The 19,715-nt window shown below is 43.0% G+C and overlaps 1 protein-coding gene across 4 annotated transcripts in view; it reads right to left on the reverse strand.

Moving 5' to 3' along the window:
- Cmpk (cytidine/uridine monophosphate kinase Dak1) overlaps positions 1-19,715 on the reverse strand; it is an 86,283-nt gene that overhangs the window by 33,437 nt on the left and 33,131 nt on the right. For all 4 annotated transcript variants that reach the window (XM_053772042.2, XM_053772044.2, XM_053772041.2 and 1 more), the window contains exons 2-3: positions 18,839-18,965; positions 18,072-18,227 (exon numbers count right to left, since the gene is read on the reverse strand). In XM_053772042.2, the coding sequence (XP_053628017.2) occupies positions 18,072-18,227; positions 18,839-18,961 (279 nt within the window). In that variant the 5' untranslated portion in view covers positions 18,962-18,965. The remainder of the gene's footprint in view (positions 1-18,071; positions 18,228-18,838; positions 18,966-19,715) is intronic.

Genomic DNA, 19,715 nt, shown 5'->3' on the forward strand with positions numbered 1-19,715 from the left:
CCTCAAGGCTAATTTGTGTGGGCTGTGGAGGGCAAACAGTAAGGCATGGGTCACTAGGGACTTTTTCTATGACTGGTTACACCATGCATTTGCCCCCACTGTTAAAAATTACCTAATTGAAAAGAAATTAGACCTTAAGTGCCTCCTGGTATTAGACAATGCTCCTGGTCATCCTTCAGACGTGGCAGAGCGACTTTCTGCGGAAATGAGCTTCATTAAAGTCAAGTTTTTGCCTCCTAATACCACTCCTCTCCTGCAGCCCATGGACCAGCAGGTCATTTCCAACTTCAAGAAACTGTACACAAAAGCTATGTTTGAAAGGTGCTTTGTAGTGACCTCAGAAACTCAACTGACTCTAAGAGAGTTTTGGAGAGATCACTTTAGCATCCTCAATTGTGTAAACATTATAGGTAAGGCTTGGGAGGAAGTGACTAAGAGGACCTTGAACTCTGCTTGGAAGAAACTGTGGCCAGAATGTATAGACAAAAGGGATTTTGAAGGGTTTGAGGCTAACCCTGAGAATCCTATGCCAGTTGAGGAATCCATTGTAGCATTGGGGAAGTCCTTGGGGTTGGAGGTTAGTGGGGAGGATGTGGAAGAGTTGGTGGAGGAGGACAATGAAGAACTAACCACTGATGAGCTGCTAGATCATCTTCAACAGCAAGAGGCCACTCCTGAGGAAACTGCTTCGGAGGAGGGGATAGAGAAATTGAAGAAGTTGCCTACTTCAAAGATTAAGGAAATGTGTGCAATGTGGCTAAAAGTGCAAATCTTTTTTGACGAAAATCACCCTCACACAGCTATTGCAAGCCGTGCTGGTGACTATTACACTGGCAATATTGTGAAACACTTTAGGAATGTCATAAAGGAACGGGAGGTACAGGCCTCTATGGACAGATATGTTGTGCGACAGAGGTCCAGTGACTCTCAAGCTGGTCCTAGTGGCATTAAAAGAAGAAGGTAAATAACCCCAGAAAAGGACTTGCCACCTCAAGTCCTAATTAAAGGAGACTCCCCTTCTAAACACAAACACCATCAACACTCTCCCCTCCTCCCATCCCATCAATCATCACCAGATCTTCAATAAAGGTAAGTGTCATGTAACTGTGCATGTCTTCTTCAGTTTGTGTATATTAAAATTAAAATTTCATATGGTAAAAATTTTTTTTTTGGTAATACTTTGGGGTGTCAGGAACAGATTAATTTGATTTCCATTATTTCTTATGGGGAAAATTAATTCGCCTAACGATAATTTCGCCTAACATTGAGCTCTCAGGAATGGATTAATAGCGTTAGGCAAGGGTCCACTGTATATGTATAAAGAATACACAACATATCCCTCCAAACTGCCAATATCCCAAACCCCTCCTTTAAAGTGCAGGCATTGTACTTCCCATTTCCAGGACTCAAGTCCGGCTATATAAAATAACCAGTTTCTCTGAATCCCTTCACTAAATATTACCCTGCTCACACTCCAACAGCTTGTCAGGTCCCACATACCATTCGTCTCCATTCACTTCTATCTAACACGCTCACACACGCTTGCTGGAAGTCCAAGCCCCTCTCCCACAAAACCTACTTTACCCCTTCCCTTCAACCCTTTCAAGGATGACCCCTACCGCGCCTTCCTTCCCCTACAGATTTATACGCTCTCCATGTCATTCTCCTTTGATTCATTCTCTCTAAATGACCAAACCACCTCAACAACCCCTCTTCAGCCCTCTGACTAATGCTTTTATTAACTCCACACCTTCTCCTAATTTCCACACTCCGAATTTTCTGCATAATATTTACACCACACACTGCCCTTAGACAGGACATCTCCACTGCCTCCAACTGCCTCCTCACTGCAGCATTCACAACCCAAGCTTCAAACCCATATAAGAGAGTTGGTACAACTATACTTTCATACATTCCCTTCTTTGTCTCCATATATTATTTGTGGATACTGGTGGTGGCAGAAGCCTCCACCACCAGTGGCCATTATAAACCCAACAACAACACTTCCATCACTTATCTTCACATACATTATGACATATTTTATTCATTCTAGAGTATATATCATATTTCTATGTTATAATATTGTTTGTTATGTCATACTAGATGAATTGTGATAGATAAATAAGCCGTAGAGATGATATTAGCGTCACACTGAAGCACAATAAACTCACATTCCTCTCGCTTACCACATGCCTGCTACATTCCCTGCATGACTATTGCACTCCCTGCATGCCTGCTACACTCCCTGCATGCCTGCTACACTCCCTGCATGTCTGCTACACTCCCTGCATGTCTGCTACACTCCCTGCATGCCTGCTACACTCCATGCATGCCTGCTACACTCCCTGCATGCCTGCTACACTCCCTGCATGTCTGCTACACTCCTTGCATGTCTGCTACACTCCCTGCATGCCTGGTACACTCCCTGCATGTCTGCTACACTCCCTGCATGTCTGCTATACTCCCTGCATGCCTGGTACACTCCCTGCATGTCTGCTATACTCCCTGCATGCCTGGTACACTCCCTGCATGTCTGCTATACTCCCTGCATGCCTGCTACACTCCCTGCATGTCTGCTACACTCCCTGCATGCCTGCTACACTCCCTGCATGTCTGCTACACTCCCTGCATGTCTGCTATACTCCCTGCATGTCTGCTACACTCCCTGCATGCCTGGTACACTCCCTGCATGCCTGGTACACTCCCTGCATGTCTGTTATACTCCCTGCATGCCTGGTACACTCCCTGCATGTCTGCTACACTCCCTGCATGCCTGCTACACTCCCTGCATGCCTGCTACACTCCCTGCATGCCTGCTACACTCCCTGCATATCTGCTATCCTCCATCAAACTAACTACATAATTAAACTAACATCTCTTCCAAGGTAAGTGCATTTTTTTCTTATTTATAAATTAAAATGTAAATATTTCTTATTTATAAATTATGTACATATATTGTTTGTAGATAATGGTGGTGGCAGAAGCCTCCTCCACCACTAATATGTACTGCTTCTCTCAGTGGTCCTTATAAACCCAACAACAGCACTTCCAGCACTTTCTCCTCACTACATTATGACATATTTTATTCATTCTAGAATATATATCATGCTTCTATGTTATTAATATTGATTATTATGTCATATTAGATGAGCTGTGATAGATAAATAAGCCGTAGAGTTGATAATAGCGTCATATTGAAGTACTATTTTGTCAAGCCTCCTGACAGCAGTTTAGTTTTAGTTTAATATCTTTATCATGCACCCCATACCCATCCTGTGGGCAGAAGTCAAAAAGATTACAAAGGTACATAATGGGTCCAGGGACTGGACTCCAAAGTTATGATAGCTGAACTACAAAGGTAATGAACTCCAGGTAGATCTGGTCACAATCATGGCAAGTTACAAAGGTAATGAATCAGCCTCACTCCTATACATGGTTACAGTCATGAACAAATTACAAAGTAATGAGCCACTGATATGTCCACACCTGGTCACAATTGTAATGAGTTATAAATACAAATATTAAGTGGGTAATAAACCCACACTAGCGCACGCGCACACATACACACATGAGGGCGCACGCACACATATGCACACGAGCATACAAATATATGCTTACACATAAGCATGCACACCCCCCCCACACACACACACACAACCCCCTATGGGAGCTCTTCCTCCACCTCCACTGCAACCCCCCACAGGCCCCTGCCAGGCCTTCTGCTCTCCCAACCCCAGTATTCCCCCAGGACCACAGTTACAGTATAAGAACAGAAGTTGAAGATTTGGTACACAAATGTGGATGGATTAACGAATAAATATGAGGAATGGCAAGAAAGAATCGATGAGAAGTCCCCAGACATCATGGCAGTTACAGAAATAAAACTCAAGGAGACAATAACAGATGCAATCTTCCCACCAGGATACCAGATCATGAGGAAAGACAGAAGGGGCAGGGCGGGAGGTGGGGTTGCTCTGCTCGTAAAAAACAGATGGAAATTCGAGAAAATGGAAGGCATAGACAAGACAGGAGAAAGAGACTACATAGTAGGTACACTTCAGTCTGAGGAGCACTAAGTGGTCATTGCAGTGATGTATAATCCACCACAGAACTGCAGGAGGCCAAGAGAGGAATATGAAGAGAGCAACAGAGCAATGGTGGACACACTTGCTGAGGTGGCAAGAAGAGCTCACTCCAGCAGAGCAAAGTTGCTGGTTATGGGGGATTTCAACCACAGGGAGATTGACTGGGAAAACCTGGAGCCACATGGGAATCCCGAAACATGGAGAGCCAAGATGTTGGATGTGGTGCTGGAAAACCTCATGCACCAACATGTTAAGGATGCTACCAGAGTGAGAGGGGAGGATGAACCAGCAAGACTGGACCTTGTGTTCACCCTGGGCAGTTCAGACATTGAGGACATCACATATGAGAGTCCCCTAGGAGCTAGTGACCACGTGGTTCTGTGCTTTGAATATATAGTAGAGTTGCAAGTGGAGAGAGTAACAGGAGTTGAATGGGAAAAGCCTGACTATAAAAGAGGGGACTACATAGGGTTGAGGAACTTCCTGCAGGAGGTTCCATGGGACAGAGAACTGGCAGGAAAGCCAGTAAATGAAATGATGGAATATATAACAACAAAATGCAAGGAGGCAGTGGAAAGGATTATTCCCAAGGGCAACAGAAACAATAGGAAGACCAGAACGAGCCCCTGGTTTACCCGACGGTGTAAGGAGGCAAAAACAAAGTGCAATAGAGTATGGAAAAAGTACAGAAGGCAGAGAACACATGAAAATATGGAGATCAGTTGCAGAACCAGGAACGAGTATGCACAGGTAAGGAGGGAGGCCCAGCGACAGTATGAAAATAACATAGCATCGAAAATCAAGACTGACCCGAAACTGTTGTATAGCAACATCAGGAGGAAGACAACAGTTAAAGACCAGGTGATCAGACTGAGGACAGAAGGTGGAGAACTCACAAGAAATGATCAGGAGGTATGTGAGGAGCTAAACAGGAGATTTAAGGAAGTTTTACAGTAGAGACAGGAAGGGCTCTGGGAAGACAGCACAGAAGGGAACATCAAGAGGGAATATACCAACAAGTGTTGGATGACATACGAACAACCGAGGAGGAGGTGCAGAAGCTGCTAAGTGACCTTGATACCTCAAAGGCGATGGGACTGGACAACATCTCCCCATGGGTTCTTAGAGAAGGAGCAGAGATGCTGTGCGTGCCCCTAACCATAATCTTCAACCCATCCCTTGAAACTGGGCAACTACCTGAGAAATGGAAGACAGCAAATGTAGTCCCCATATTTAAGAAAGGAAACAGAAATGAGGCACTAAACTACAGACCTGTCTCTCTGACATGTATTGTGTGCAAAGTCATGGAGAAGATTATCAGGAGAGTGGTGGAACACCTGGAACAGAACAAGATTATAAATGAAAACCAGCATGGGTTCATGGAAGGCAAATCCTGTGTCACAAAACTTCTGGAGTTTTATGACAAGGTAACAGAAGTAAGACACGAGAGAGAGGGGTGGGTTGATTGTGTTTTCCTAGACTGCAGAAAGGCCTTTGATACAGTTCCCCACAAGAGATTAGTGCAGAAGCTGGAGGATCAGGTGCATATAACAGGGAGGGCAAGGCAATGGATCAGGGAATACCTGACAGGGAGGCAACAACGAGTCATGGTACGTGAAGAGGTATCACAGTGAGCGCCTGTGACGAGCGGGGTCCCACAGGGGTCAGTTCTAGGACAAGTGCTATTTTTGATATATGCGAACGACATGATGGAAGGAATAGACTCTGAAGTGTCCCTATTCGCAGATGATGTGAAGTTGATGAGAAGAATTAAATCGGATGAGGATGAGGCAGGACTGCAAAGAGACCTGGACAGGCTGGACATGTGGTCCAGAAACTGGCTTCTCAAATTCAACCGTGCTAAATGCAAAGTCATGAAGATTGGGGAGGGGCAAAGAAGACCACAGACAGAGTATAGGCTAGGTGGACAAAGACTACAGACCTCACTCAGGGAGAAAGACCTTAGGGTGACCATAACACCGAGCACGTCACCAGAGGCACACATCAACCAAATAACTGCTGCAGCATACGGGCGCTTGGCAAACCTGAGAATAGCGTTCCAATACCTTAATAAGGAATCGTTCAAGACACTGTACACTGTGTATGTTAGGCCCATACTGGAGTATGCAGCACCAGTCTGGAACCTACACCTGGTCAAGCACGTCAAGAAGTTAGAGAAAGTACAAAGGTTTGCAACAAGGCTAGTCCCAGAGCTCAGGGGAATGTCGTACGAGGAAAGGTTGAGGGAAATTGGACTGACGACACTGGAGGACAGAAGGGTCAGGGGAGACATGATAACGACATACAAGATACTGCGGGGAATAGACAAGGTGGACAGAGATAGGATGTTCCAGAGAGGGGACACAGAAACAAAGGGTCACAACTGGAAGCTGAAGACTCAGACGAGTCACAGGGACGTTAGGAAGTATTTCTTTATTCACAGAGTCGTCAGGAAGTGGAATAGCCTAGCAAGTGAAGTAGTGGAGGCAGGAACCATACATAGTTTTAAGAAGAGGTATGACAAAGCTCAGGAAGCAGAGAGGGAGAGGACCTAGTAGCTATCAGTGAAGAGGCAGGGCCAGGAGCTGAGTCTCAACCCCTGCAACCACAATTAGGTGAGTACACACACACACACACACACACACACACACACACACACATACACTGAGAGGAATTGACAAGGTGGACAAAGACAGGATGTTCCAGAGATTGGACACAGCAACAAGGGGACACAGTTGGAAGTTGAAGACACAGATGAATCACAGGGATGTTAGGAAGTATTTCTTCAGCCACAGAGTAGTCAGGAAGTGGAATAGTTTGGGAAGCGATGTAGTGGAGGCAGGATCCACACATAGCTTTAAGTAGAGGTATGATAAAGCTCACGGTTCAGGGAGAGTGACCTAGTAGCGACCAGTGAAGAGGCAGGGCCAGGAGCTTGGACTCGACCCCTGCAACCTCAAGATGAGTACACACACACACCCACACACAAACACACACACACAAACACACACACACACACACACACACACACACACACACATGCATGATTAGGCATTATTTACAGCTAGCAAAGTCAGGGTATTTCTCCAGAATGGTCTGTAATATACCACTGTGGATAAAATACTTTGCCATTTCTTGAACATTTCTGAGTGAGTTGTTTCTAAATTCATTAATTTGATCACACTCCAGTACATAATGACACAAGGTGTGACAGTAGTCCATCTGGCAAAGTTTACATTTCATTTGGTCTACATTTGGTGGTGGTGATTTAACCTGCCATAGATACTTGTAACCCAGCCGGAGCCGGGCTGTAGTGACATCCAAGAGTCTGCTTATCTTGTTGGATGCACCATAGATATGTGGCTCCTCCTGCATGATGGAATGATGATAGATGGACTGACTTGTGTCAATCTCCCTAAGTCTTAAGTCAATAAAGTTCAATTGAAGTTCTTTTCGTATTATTGTTCTCAAACTGCTAACTGACAACCCAAGATTGTAATCTACCCCCCTCTTTGAAAGCATACAGCTTAGCCAATTTATCAGTTCTATCATGCATCTGAAGATCAATGTGAGATGGAATCCACAGCATGTGCACTCTGACTCCACTGTCCACAATCTTACCATACCTATGTCTGGCTTCTGACACAAGCATGCCACAATTTATTCTTAATGAGTTGAGAGCATTTATGGATGACAGAGAATCAATTACAATTAAAGTATCAACCTTAGATACAAGGACGCATTTGAGTTCAAGGAGTATGGAAACAGTTCTATTTGAAGGGTAGAGGCCCAGTTACTGATGCGTGCTCCAATTTCTTCATGAGAGCCATCACTCTGTATAACAGCAGCTCTACCAGCTGCACCAGTGGACTGGTGAACAGAACCATCAACGTAAATAATTTGTGAAAGAGTGTTCTGTGTGATTAAGTTATCAGTACAGCTTAAGGCATCATGTTTGGCTTCAAGACGAAGCTTTGGTTGTGATTTAAGAAGAGTTTTGGGGGGAAATGGAGGAATGGTAGTTTGGAATGGGGTAATATCCCATGGAGCAGGGAAGTGTCTCTGTTGTCTAACTTGACATAGATCATGTAGCCGGTTCATGTGGGGGTCGGTTCCAGTTTTTTCGATCCATCTGGAAGGATGTTCACCAGTGCTGAGGAAAGTTTGGAGGGCTTCTGTGCAGGGGTTTGAATGGGCTAACCTAAGCATATTGACCCCAATAAGGATATTTCTTTCAGTAACAATCTCTAATGCTCGGAATATTAAGTTATTTCCGCATATTTAAAATTTTGGCAGTACGAGGGCATCCTAGGATGATCCTCATTGCTTCGTTTTGCAGTTTTTCCAGCCCTCCAAGCTTCCAGTCAGACACAAGTGCAAGTAGTGGCGCTGCATAATCAACCAATTATCTAATATAAGCAAGATACATCATTTTCACAATTTTAACATTAGCTCCATACCTGGGATGAAAACCTGCCACAACTCTAAGTGCTCTCAGCCTTTCTTTGTATTGGCGACAAAGTCTCCTTACAACGTCCAAGTAGAGGAACCTCAAAGCCTAGATACCTGTATCTGCTTACATATTCTAGAAGAAACCCATCATGCAACTGGATCTGACGAACTGTGCATCTCTGTCGAGGAGGACGCCTGTTGAGTATCTTTGTTTTATCCCCTGAGATTAACCCCAGGTCCTGACACGAGGCTAGTACATGATTAAGAATGTTTTGGGTGTTGGAGAATCCGGTGGTGTGAATCATCATATCAGCAAAACTAACCACATAATGATGGGGCTGGCTAGGCATAGCATTAAGTAAGGCATTAATCAGAATATTGAAAAGGGTGGGACTAAGCACACCTCCCTGTGGGGTTCCTAATTCAAAATCTTTAGTTACACTTCTATGTCCCTGGAACAACACAGACAACTTTCTGTTGGACAGGTAACCTTTAATCCAGTGGAGAAGCCATCCTCCAACATCCATTCTGGCAAGTTCACTAATGATTACATGTCAGTTGGCTACATCAAAAGCGGATTTAAGGTCAAGGAAGGTAGTGTATGAGCTGTCAGTGTGCAGAGTGAGAAAGGTGGTAATGCAATGATGCACACTCCTTCCATGCATGAAGCCATGCAACCGGGGAGACAAGAATTGCTTAATTCTGTGCATAAGACGATTAAGAATCATCCTTTTGAATGTTTTACACAAGCAGCTAGTAAGGGATATTGGGCGAAATGAGTTTTGTTGATTGGGCTTCGGAATGGTAATAATGAGGCTGTTGGTCCATGATTTAGGGAGCTTCCCAGTGACATAGCTCGTTATATAATTCAAGTAAAGGATTACCTGGTACTCAACACAGCAATCTGAGTATGTTGTAAGTAATACCATCCTCACCAGGTGACGTGGAGTTGCCCTTAGTTAGTGCTGCATCAAGTTCATAATTAGTGAAAGGAATGTTGCAGTCATCTGTTTTGCTGGGCATAAAGCAAACAAGTCTCTCCCTTGCATCATATTTGTCATTTAATTTTGCCTGTGTGGTACTAGGAAGATTGTCATAGCTAGATGTAGCAGCCCAAGCACTGACTAACTCATTCGCCCAATGCAAGGGATGAGGGTGCGCGATCAGCCCAGTTCTGTTACCCTTAATTCTATTTATGTCCCTCCATGCCCGGCTAAGTGGGGTGTGAGCATTGAGACCATTGACAAATTGTTCCCAGTCTGTTTGCCACAGCTCTGTCATACACTCTCTGGCAGCAGCAAGGGCAGTTTGGAAGAGGCTCAGCATTTCAGGGGTACGATGGTTTCTATAGGCTAGGCCTAGTCTGTGAGCAGTACGTTTCAATGTTTGAAGTTTAGAATCATTGTAATAGGTATGGTTTTTATAAGACTTATGATTATTATGGAAGTCATTTGGATTTAGAGTAGTAGGAGGTTTCAGAGGCGGCTCTAAGAAGTTCTGAATACTGCTCACAAGGTCATTGTTAAAAGTCTCGACTGAGGTACACTCATAGGAATTATACCAGTCAGTCACATGTGCAACAAAGTCATCATGCTGATCAGGGGGAACATTAAAACGTTTCTGTTTGAATATCTCACCAGGGAGGATAGTACGTATTACCAATATCTAGGGAGGTTAGCCTTGGGAAATGATCTGATGATATATCTGTTACAATGGAAGACTCACAGCTGGCAGAAGTAATGTTGAAACCCAGGCACAGATCAAGGATGCCTCCATAGATATGTGTGGGTTCAAGGTCACCTACAATTTGTACATTATCATGACTGTTTAAGAGTGACAACAGTTGATTACCATTACGATTACCAAACTGAGAGTTTCCAATGATTTTGTGTCTTGCATTATAATAACCAATAATAAGAGTAGGTTCATACTGAGCACAAGTTGGGAGCTCCAAGTAATTAAACTTATCAGCAGGAGCATACAAGTTAAATATGTTGGCAGCAGAGCTCCCAATATAAATCCTAACACCGTGATACTGTAGCCCCTCTGTTTTCTTATGTGCAAGAAGTTGATGGGGAAGTGATTTTTTAATATATAGAACACAAGAGTTAGTAGATTTGAGGTTATAAGCAACAAATGATGGCAATTTAGGGGGTTGGGATTTTTCAGGGACTCTGCACTCTTGTAGACACACAATACCAATGGATTCAGTAGTTACTTTATGATGAAGGTCAGAAAATCTTTTTCTAAGTGACGCAATATTCCAACTTAAAATGGATAGTTTATACCAGTTTGGTTGCATTATAAAAGTCCAGGGATAGAATTCAATTTCTCAGCAAAATGAAAAAACTTACTAAATAGCAAACAGACATAATCAATATCAATATCATCAGTATTATCCTTATCCATGAGTTTCTTAAGTGCACTTTCACTATGGAGACCTCTTGGGAGTCTTTGTTTACAGAGGTCACGGCATTCTTTGTCTGTGAATGTATGGAAGGTGACACTATCCCTCGCACTCACCTCTCCACTTTTATTACACTCATCACTATCATCGCATGTACCACTTCCCTCATCATTATGACCAGTGATGCATACACCATTATCGACAACCGGGTCATCTCCACACTCAGTATCTATCAATACATTACACTCATCAATTTGACTATCATGATGGTCTTCACTGCCCTTATCATCTTCACTGTGATTGTAAATGCCACTATCAGATTCATCATTTTTGTAATTACTAACACCACTGCAATCATCAGTTTGTTCATCATCACCACACTCATTTTCATAATGGCTGACAATCTGTGGGTTCATGTACTCATTTGCAACCTCTAAGTTTTTCCTCGTGGTGCTCAAGTTGTTTCAAACACCATTGTTGCTTCTCCAGTACTGTTATGGGCAGCTGCATGTTGTGTACCACTCCAGCAAGACTTCATCTGGAGGTATGAAGTCCCGGTCAGCTGAGTCAGGTGGCTGACTGACAGCTGACTCAGCCAGACAGGTGGTGTCAACACCAGCAGCATTACTAGTGTTGATAGCAGACATGATCGTGCTCTGTTGATGTACTCCCAGGGTGACTCGCTCAACCACATTGTCTGAAATCAGGCATGGGTGAATATTCAGACATGAAGTATCTCGTAGGCCTACTGTCTCATCATGGGGAGTGATGGGTGAGGCGGGAGCCCTGCGGCTGGCGATGTGGGCAGCTTTCACTCTGCTCAGCATGAGCAGCTGTGACTCCTGGAGTCTTACAATTGATACATTGTAATGCAACGGTCTGGTGTTTCTTGATCATATCATAGCACTGGTGAGAAGGATGGGCCTTGGCATACACTGCACACCAGTGTGGCTTAGCTGGGCATTTCCAAGCAATGTGACCCCAGCGCTGACACTTGTAGCATCTACAGTGAGGTGGTTTGTACAAAGCTATTTCGTAACTCCTGTTAAGCGCTGCACGAGAGTAGATATATGATGGTGGAGTCCCTTGGCCAATCCACTCAGCCAATATCAGATCATTTGGAAGTCGACGAGGGTTTGCAACTTGATCTGACAATAGGAATTTAGGATCCAAGTACTTATTGACATTGTGGATAACAATAAGCACTTTAGGTGATCTTGGTGGGGCAGCTTGGAGTTGGATGTTAGCATATTTATGAGTAAGAAGTTTTTCTATGAATGCTGGGTAGTTAGTAACAAAAATGTAATTATCCTTGTCATGACGAAAGCGAATCCGAAGGTTTTCTTCTGGGTTGTCTAGTGTAGCTTCGTAAAACCATCTAAACTTGACCTCAAACTCACTGTTAGCAGGGAAATCAAGCGTAACCGTTCTGCGATGGCTGTTGTTGCTCTTGTTGTTTCTTGCAGCAAGCCTCCTTTGAAATCCTTTTTCTTTTTTCAAAGCATCCTTACTTCTATAACGTTCAAATTTGCCTTCACCACCATTTACTTCATTCACATCCATAGGTCACTTCTAGTTCAGCTGCTGACAGCAGGAATGGATTAATTGGATTTCCATTATTTCTTATGGGGAAAATTAATTCAGCTAACGATAAAATCGGTTAAGGACAAGCTCTCTGGAACGGATTAAAATCATTCCACTCGTTGTACACAACACAATAACCACACAACCATTACCATTATACTGTTTACAAAACTTGGTTATACAAACCAGCAATAAAAAAAGTTGTCTATTACTATTGTTCTATAATATATATATATATGGATATACATACAGAGTCACTGGACATGTTCCTAGAAGTGCTGCAGCTTGTGGAACTCTTTGAAACAATGTGTTATGCACAGCACTGTTTTACACTCTTCACACACAAAATGAGTGTATCTGCATTTTTGTGGGCATTTTGTTGTATGTGCACAGACAGAACACCTCTTCTGAGCAAATTTCTTCTTAGTAGGAGGCAGATGTATTAGGTAGTCATCACCAGGCCTCAAACAGGATGGCATTTGGTGATAATTTCATGGGCGGTTTTTTATTGCAGGTGTTGTTACTTGGTGCTTGAATATTATTTGTCTGATGACAGACAAACAAAATTTGCCATATGGTGGTTTGTTGCTGGTCCTCATACATATTATAAACATTGAGCATGGAAATGTTCAGAAGATGGAAAAAAGAGTTTTATGTACCACTTGTAACTCTTGCGAACACAATCAGCAAACCCAATTTGCATGCCACATTTGTCCACTGAGTGCATACTGAGGGTGTAGTCCATCACAGCTGAAGGTTTTAGAATGGGTTCATTCGGAGGTGTGGAGTTACTAAAAGTATTAGTCAGAGGCCTAAAGAGGGGCTGTTGAGGTAGTTTGGTCATTTAGAGAATGGAACACAAATAACCCGCACATAAAAGAGAGAAGCTTACGACGACGTTTCGGTCCGACTTGGACCATTGACAAAGTCACACTAACCAGAGGTGGAGCAGGATGGCTATATATAGGCAGGAAGAGGTGGTGGTAGTAGTAGTAGTAGTACAAGAATTGTATATAATACCGACAAGATGAAATTAAGACACATGCACAACACCCGGGCATCCCCATCGTAGTTATCCTTGATCGCGAGGATTACCTCCGTAAAGCTGATGTCTTGCTCTCTGGCTCACACATCTACACTCCTCTCGTTTCCAGCCCTCTTGATCGCATCAAGAGAACTTTCAACAAAAAACTAAGGACTCTCTCCGACCTCTGTCCTCCTGACTTTGACCTTGTTCAACGGTTTCGTGTCATCTGTCCCTCTCTTCCCTATTTCTATGGCCTTCCCAAAACTCATAAACCTGATATTCCTCTTCGTCCTATCATATCCTCTAGAGGTTCTGTCTCTTATTCTCTTGCTTCTTGGCTGGCCAAAACCCTCACTCCCTTTCTTGGTACTTTTTCTCCTGCCCACCTCCGTCACTCTCAAGACTTCATTGAACGGGTTCGCTCTCTCCCAACCTGTAAGATGCTTAGTCTTGACGTTGAGTCCCTCTTCACCAATGTCCCTCTTGATGATGTCCTTGATTTCCTTAGAGAGAAGGCCCATGAAGGGTTTCTTCATCTCCCTATCCCCACTGATGTCTTTCTTGATCTGATCCACCTCTGTGTGGACTCTAACTCCTTTTCCTTCCAAGGGAAATATTATTCTCAAACCTTCGGTGTCGCTATGGGCTCTCCTGTCCTTGCTAATCTTTACATGGAATACTTCGAGACTGTTTTTCTTCCTACCCTCGATGTGCAACCTTCACTCTGGCTCCGCTATGTGGATGACATCTTTGCTCTGTGGCCTCATGACTCCAGTCTCTTCCAACCTTTTCTTGAAGCTCTTAATAATCTTGCCCCTTCCAATAAGTTTAAAGCTGAATGGGAATCTAATTCCTTGCTTCCTTTCCTTGATGTCCATGTCCACCGCTCAGATACAGGTTTTTCCTTTTCCGTTTACCGTAAACCTATGCACAGTGGCATGTACATTCACTACCTTTCCTATCATGCTTCCCCTGTCAAGAAAAGTGTTCTTATCTCCCTCTTTCTCCATGCCCTCCGCATCTGTGATCCTCAGTTCCTTCCAGCAGAAATTTCCACTCTTCATAATTCGTTCTCCCATCTTGGTTACCCTTCCCATTTCATAGACTCTGCCCTCTCACGTGCTAAACGCAATTTCTTCTCTCCCAAACTCTCTACTCATGGGAACTCTTCTATCCTCTGCCTTCCCTACATTTCCGGTCTTTCTAATCTTAACAATTCTCTCCGTCCCTTAGACATCAAGCTTACCTTCCGCCAGACTAACACTCTTCGCACTTATCTCGTTCATACCTCTCCTCCCTCTACAGATGTTCCTGGTGTCTACTCTATTTCTTGCTCCTCCTGTCCTCTTCAATACTTCGGAGAAACTGGTCGATCTCTTTCTGACAGACTTGGGGAGCACAAAAATAGTGTTAGGCTTGCCGACACTAACAATGCTCTTTTCTGTCACGTCAGATTATTATTATTACAATCAAGGGGGAAGCGCTAAACCCGGAGGATTATACAGCGCCTGGGGGGGGATGTGGAAGGCATTCAGGCTTAATTTGGGGAACTGGAGCACAGATCCAATTCCCTAAATCAAGAGCCCCTCACCAACATCAAGGAACCTTCCTTGAGGGGTGTCACGTCAGAGATCATAGCCATCCTATTGACTGGTCTTCTGCTAAAACTGCCTTCCCTACTTCCAACTCGAACAGTCGCCGTCTAGTTGAATCCTCTCTAATACACAACTTTCCTTGTATGAACCTTAGCCCTGGCTTCGTCTCTGTAGATGCCTTCCTCTCCCACTACATTGTAAAATGCTCCAAACTTCAGAACACCCATGACTTAACCTGAATCTTCATTTTTTCTTTTTCTTTTTCTTCTTCTTCCTCTTCCCCTTTCCTCTTTCCTTTTCTCCTCTGGGTTGTCTTTCTCTCTCCTGTCTCGTGTTTCTGTTCCTTCTTCATTTATTTCACCACTTCCCCTTTCACGCACCTCTGTGCCCTTGCTCTCCCTCTGTGGGCATCTAGCTCTCTTGCAGTGCTCCCCTTCCTTTGTATTTGACTGGCTCGTTTTCCCACTTCTACCACTACCACTACTACTACCTCTTCTTCCTCTACTACTACTACAACTACTGATGAAATTAAGACACATGTGCGGCGTCTGGTTGTCTTTGTTGTGGACGTTTCGCCATCCAGTGGCTGGCTGGATGGCGAAACGTCTACGATGGGGATGCCCGGGTGTTGTGCATGTGTCTTAATTTCATCTTGTCGGTATTATATACAATTCTTGTACTACTACTACTACTACTACCACCACCTCTTCCTGCCTATATATAGCCGTCCTGCTCCACCTCTGGTTAGTGTGACTTTGTCAATGGTCCAAGTCGGACCGAAACGTCGTCGTAAGCTTCTCTCTTTTATGTGCGGGTTATTTGTGTATCGTTCCAGTCACGGTATTGTGCCTTTTTTGTTATTTAGAGAATGGAACAAAGTAGAATGGCTTGGAGAGTGTATAAATCTGTAGGGAAAGGAAGGCAGGGTAGGGATTATCCTAGGAAAGGTTGGAGGGAGGGGGTAAAGGAGGTTTTGAAGGAGAGGGGCTTGGACTTCCATTAAGAGTGTGTAAGGGTGTTAGATAGGAGTGAATGGAGACGAATGGTTTTTAGAACCTGACGAGCTGTTGGAGTGTGAGCAGGGAAATATTTTGCGAAGGGATTCAGGGAAACTGGTTAGCCGGACTTGAGTCTTGGAGGTGGGAAGTACAATGCCTGCACTTTGAAGGAGGGGTTTGAGACACTGGCTGTTTGGAAGGAAATCCAAACTGTCGTATGTGAGCGCCTCTGCAAAGACAGTGACTGCGTGTGAATGATGGTGAGTTGGTGAGTGTTGAATGGTGATGAAAGCTTTTTTTTCTTTCTTTCTTTTTTGGTCACCCTGCCTCGATGGGAAACGGCCAATGTGTTAAAAAAAAAAGAACTAAATATTACGACATCAGTGTTGAGGTCCATTTCTTCTTTATAACACACCAGCTGTCTCCCACCGAGGTAGGGTGACCCAAAAAGAAGAAACACTTTCACTATCACTTACTCCATCACTGTCTTGTCAGAGGTGTGCTGACATAATGGCTCAGATGCCTCTCAAAACTTCAGTATTTCCACCCCTCCTTCAAAGTGCAGGCACTGTACTTCCCACCTCCATGAGTAAAGTCCAGTTAACCAGTTTCCCTGAATCCCTTCATAAATGTTACTGTGCTCACACTCCAACAGCAAGTCAAATCATAAAAACCACTTGCCTCCATTCACTTCTTTCTAAGATGTTCTCACATGCCTGTTGGATGTACAAGCACATAAAACTTCCTTTATCCCCTCCCTCCAGCCTTTCTTAGGATGACCCCTGAATCTGCCTTCCCTCCACTACAAATTTATACATCCTCCAAGTCATTCTATTTTGCTCCATTCTCTTTAGATGTACAAACCACCTCAATAACCCCTAATCAGCCCCCTGGGTAATTCTTTTAGTAATCCTGCACCTCCTCCTAATTTCCAAACTACGAATTCCCTGCATAACAGTTAGTCACACCACACATTACCCTCAGACATGACATCTCCACTACCTTCAGCCCCTACTTGCTGCAACATTTAAAACCCATGCTTTACATCCATATATGAGTGTTGGTACCACTACATTCTGACACATTCCCCTTAATACACCACTCACCTTTTTTCCCTCGTCAATTCTATGGTTCACTTTGCCTTTCATAGACCTATCTGTTGACAGGTCCACTCCTAAATATCTGAACACATTCACTTCCTCCAATCCGATAACCAATCTTCATTACCTAAATTTTTGGTTATCCTCATTACCCTGCTCTCTTTTATGCTCACTTATAGTTTCTTGTACATATCCTCCCCAATTTGCTCACCAACCTCTGCAACTTCTCTTCAGAATCTCCCAAAAGCACAGTGTCACCAGCAAAAAGCAACTATGACAACTCCCACTTTGTGTTAGATTCTTTATCTTTTAATCTTACACCTCTTCCCAGCACCTGAGAATTCATTTCTCTTATAACCCCATCTATGAATATATTGAACCATGGCAACATCACACATCCCTGTCTAAGGCCTATTTTTACAGGGAAATGATCCCCCTTTCTCTTACATACTCTAATCTGAGCCTCACTATCCTCGTAAACACACTCTTAGGTGCTTCCAGTAGCCTACCACCTATTGTATATACTTTCAACTTCTACCACATTGCTCTACTATACACCCTATCATATGCCTTTTCCAAATCCATAAATGCAATAAGATACTGTTCACCTATATGCTTCATTGTAAACACTTGGTCTACACATTCCCTACCTTTCCTAAAGCCTTCTTGTTCATCTGCTATCCTGCTTTCTGTCTCACTCTTAATTCTTACAGTAATAAATCTACCATATACCTTACCATGTATACTCAACATTAATCACTTTCCCCTTCTTCAGACCAACAGAAATACAGACATAATCAAAGAAATCCACTTAATGCTGTACCTTCATAGCACGTTCAAGGAGAGAGCAAGTAATTTCAACAGGAACAATTGTACCATTCTTAATATGTTCTTCAATCATATCTCCAAATTCACTTCCTGGCTTAGCCCGCTCTTCCCGAAGCAGATCTCCTGCTGACAGATGAACATATCCAAATTCCTACAAAATATGAAAGTCAAAATTAGATACAAGAGCAGAAACAAAATTATAAAAATGCTAACTGGTATTGAAAATTAAATTAAGAATTTTTCTACTTGTTAGCCAGTTCCCAATCAGATATGTATACATACTAAGAGTCTTGGTCTACTCTTTCTGTACATCATGACCAAACAAATCCCTCGGACTCTTGAATTATACTTCTAATACAGGTTGACTATCACTAATCCGGCACCATCGGGACCTGTAGGGTACCAGACTAGTGATTTTGCCGGATTACAGAGTGGCTAGGTTAGAATACACTCAACCCAATGGTGACATTTACGCACTGGCATTTCACCCACTTAATGCCCTATTTTTGGCCCATCCCACTGTTCCAGTTGACCAAACTCGTAGCTATTTCGCTAGTATTCCTTCTATTCTGTTGATTGAGCACAAGAAACTGCCCATTTACCTATTTCAACTATCCAATAAAGTGGTCAAAAATTGGTAATTTGACCAATTTCACTCAAATTTCAAGGGATGCCAATTTCAAAATAGGGTCCAGAATAAACAATGCAGACATTCCTAGCACTAAACCTGCAATTACCATGTGATACACTAACATCCCTTACCTTAACAATTTTTTCACACTGAGTGCCTTTACCTGCACCAGGACCACCAAGTACAAAGGCAACATTGTATTTGTCAGACATGATGGCAGACTGTAACCCACGCAGCAGTCGCTTCACCAACATACACCTGGAATTTATTTTTAAATTTAGTGATACCAATACTGTCTGTAAAATACAATTCAAAAATTATGTATTACATACCTAATTAAAAATATAAGTTAAAATTTTTATTTTCAAACCCCTATACATAAACCTATCACTTCAAAAGTCCGTTGTATGCACACCATTACAAACAACCTAGACTAGGACTAAAAATATTACAAATATATGGAGTTCTCTAAAATTATGAGTTTGGCAAATACCACAGGAATTGTAAACAATACGATACCAATGTGGCAGATGTTGCAAGTATATGGAATAGGTGATAAGTTACTAAATGCTGTAAAGAGTTTTTATGAGGATAGTGAGGCTCACGTTAGGGTGTGTAGAAGAGAGGGAGACTACTTCCCAGTAAAAGTAGGTCTTAGACAGGGATGTGTAATGTCACCATGGTTGTTTAATATATTTATAGATGGGGTTGTAAAAGAAGTAAATGCTAGGGTGTTCGGGAGAGGGGTGGGATTAAATTATGGACAATCAAATACAAAATGGGAATTGACACAGTTGCTTTTTGCTGATGATACTGTGCTTATGGGAGATTCTAAAGAAAAATTGCAAAAATTAGTAGATGAGTTTAGGAGTGTGTGTAAAGGTAGAAAGTTGAAAGTGAACATAGAAAAGAGTAAGGTGATGAGGGTATCAAATGATTTAGATAAAGAAAAATTGGATATCAAATTGGGAAGGAGGAGTATGAAAGAAGTGAATGTTTTCAGATATT

Source organism: Cherax quadricarinatus, chromosome 8 (assembly GCF_038502225.1).
Source record: "Cherax quadricarinatus isolate ZL_2023a chromosome 8, ASM3850222v1, whole genome shotgun sequence".
In the NCBI taxonomy this organism is placed as follows: Eukaryota; Metazoa; Arthropoda; class Malacostraca; order Decapoda; family Parastacidae; genus Cherax; species Cherax quadricarinatus.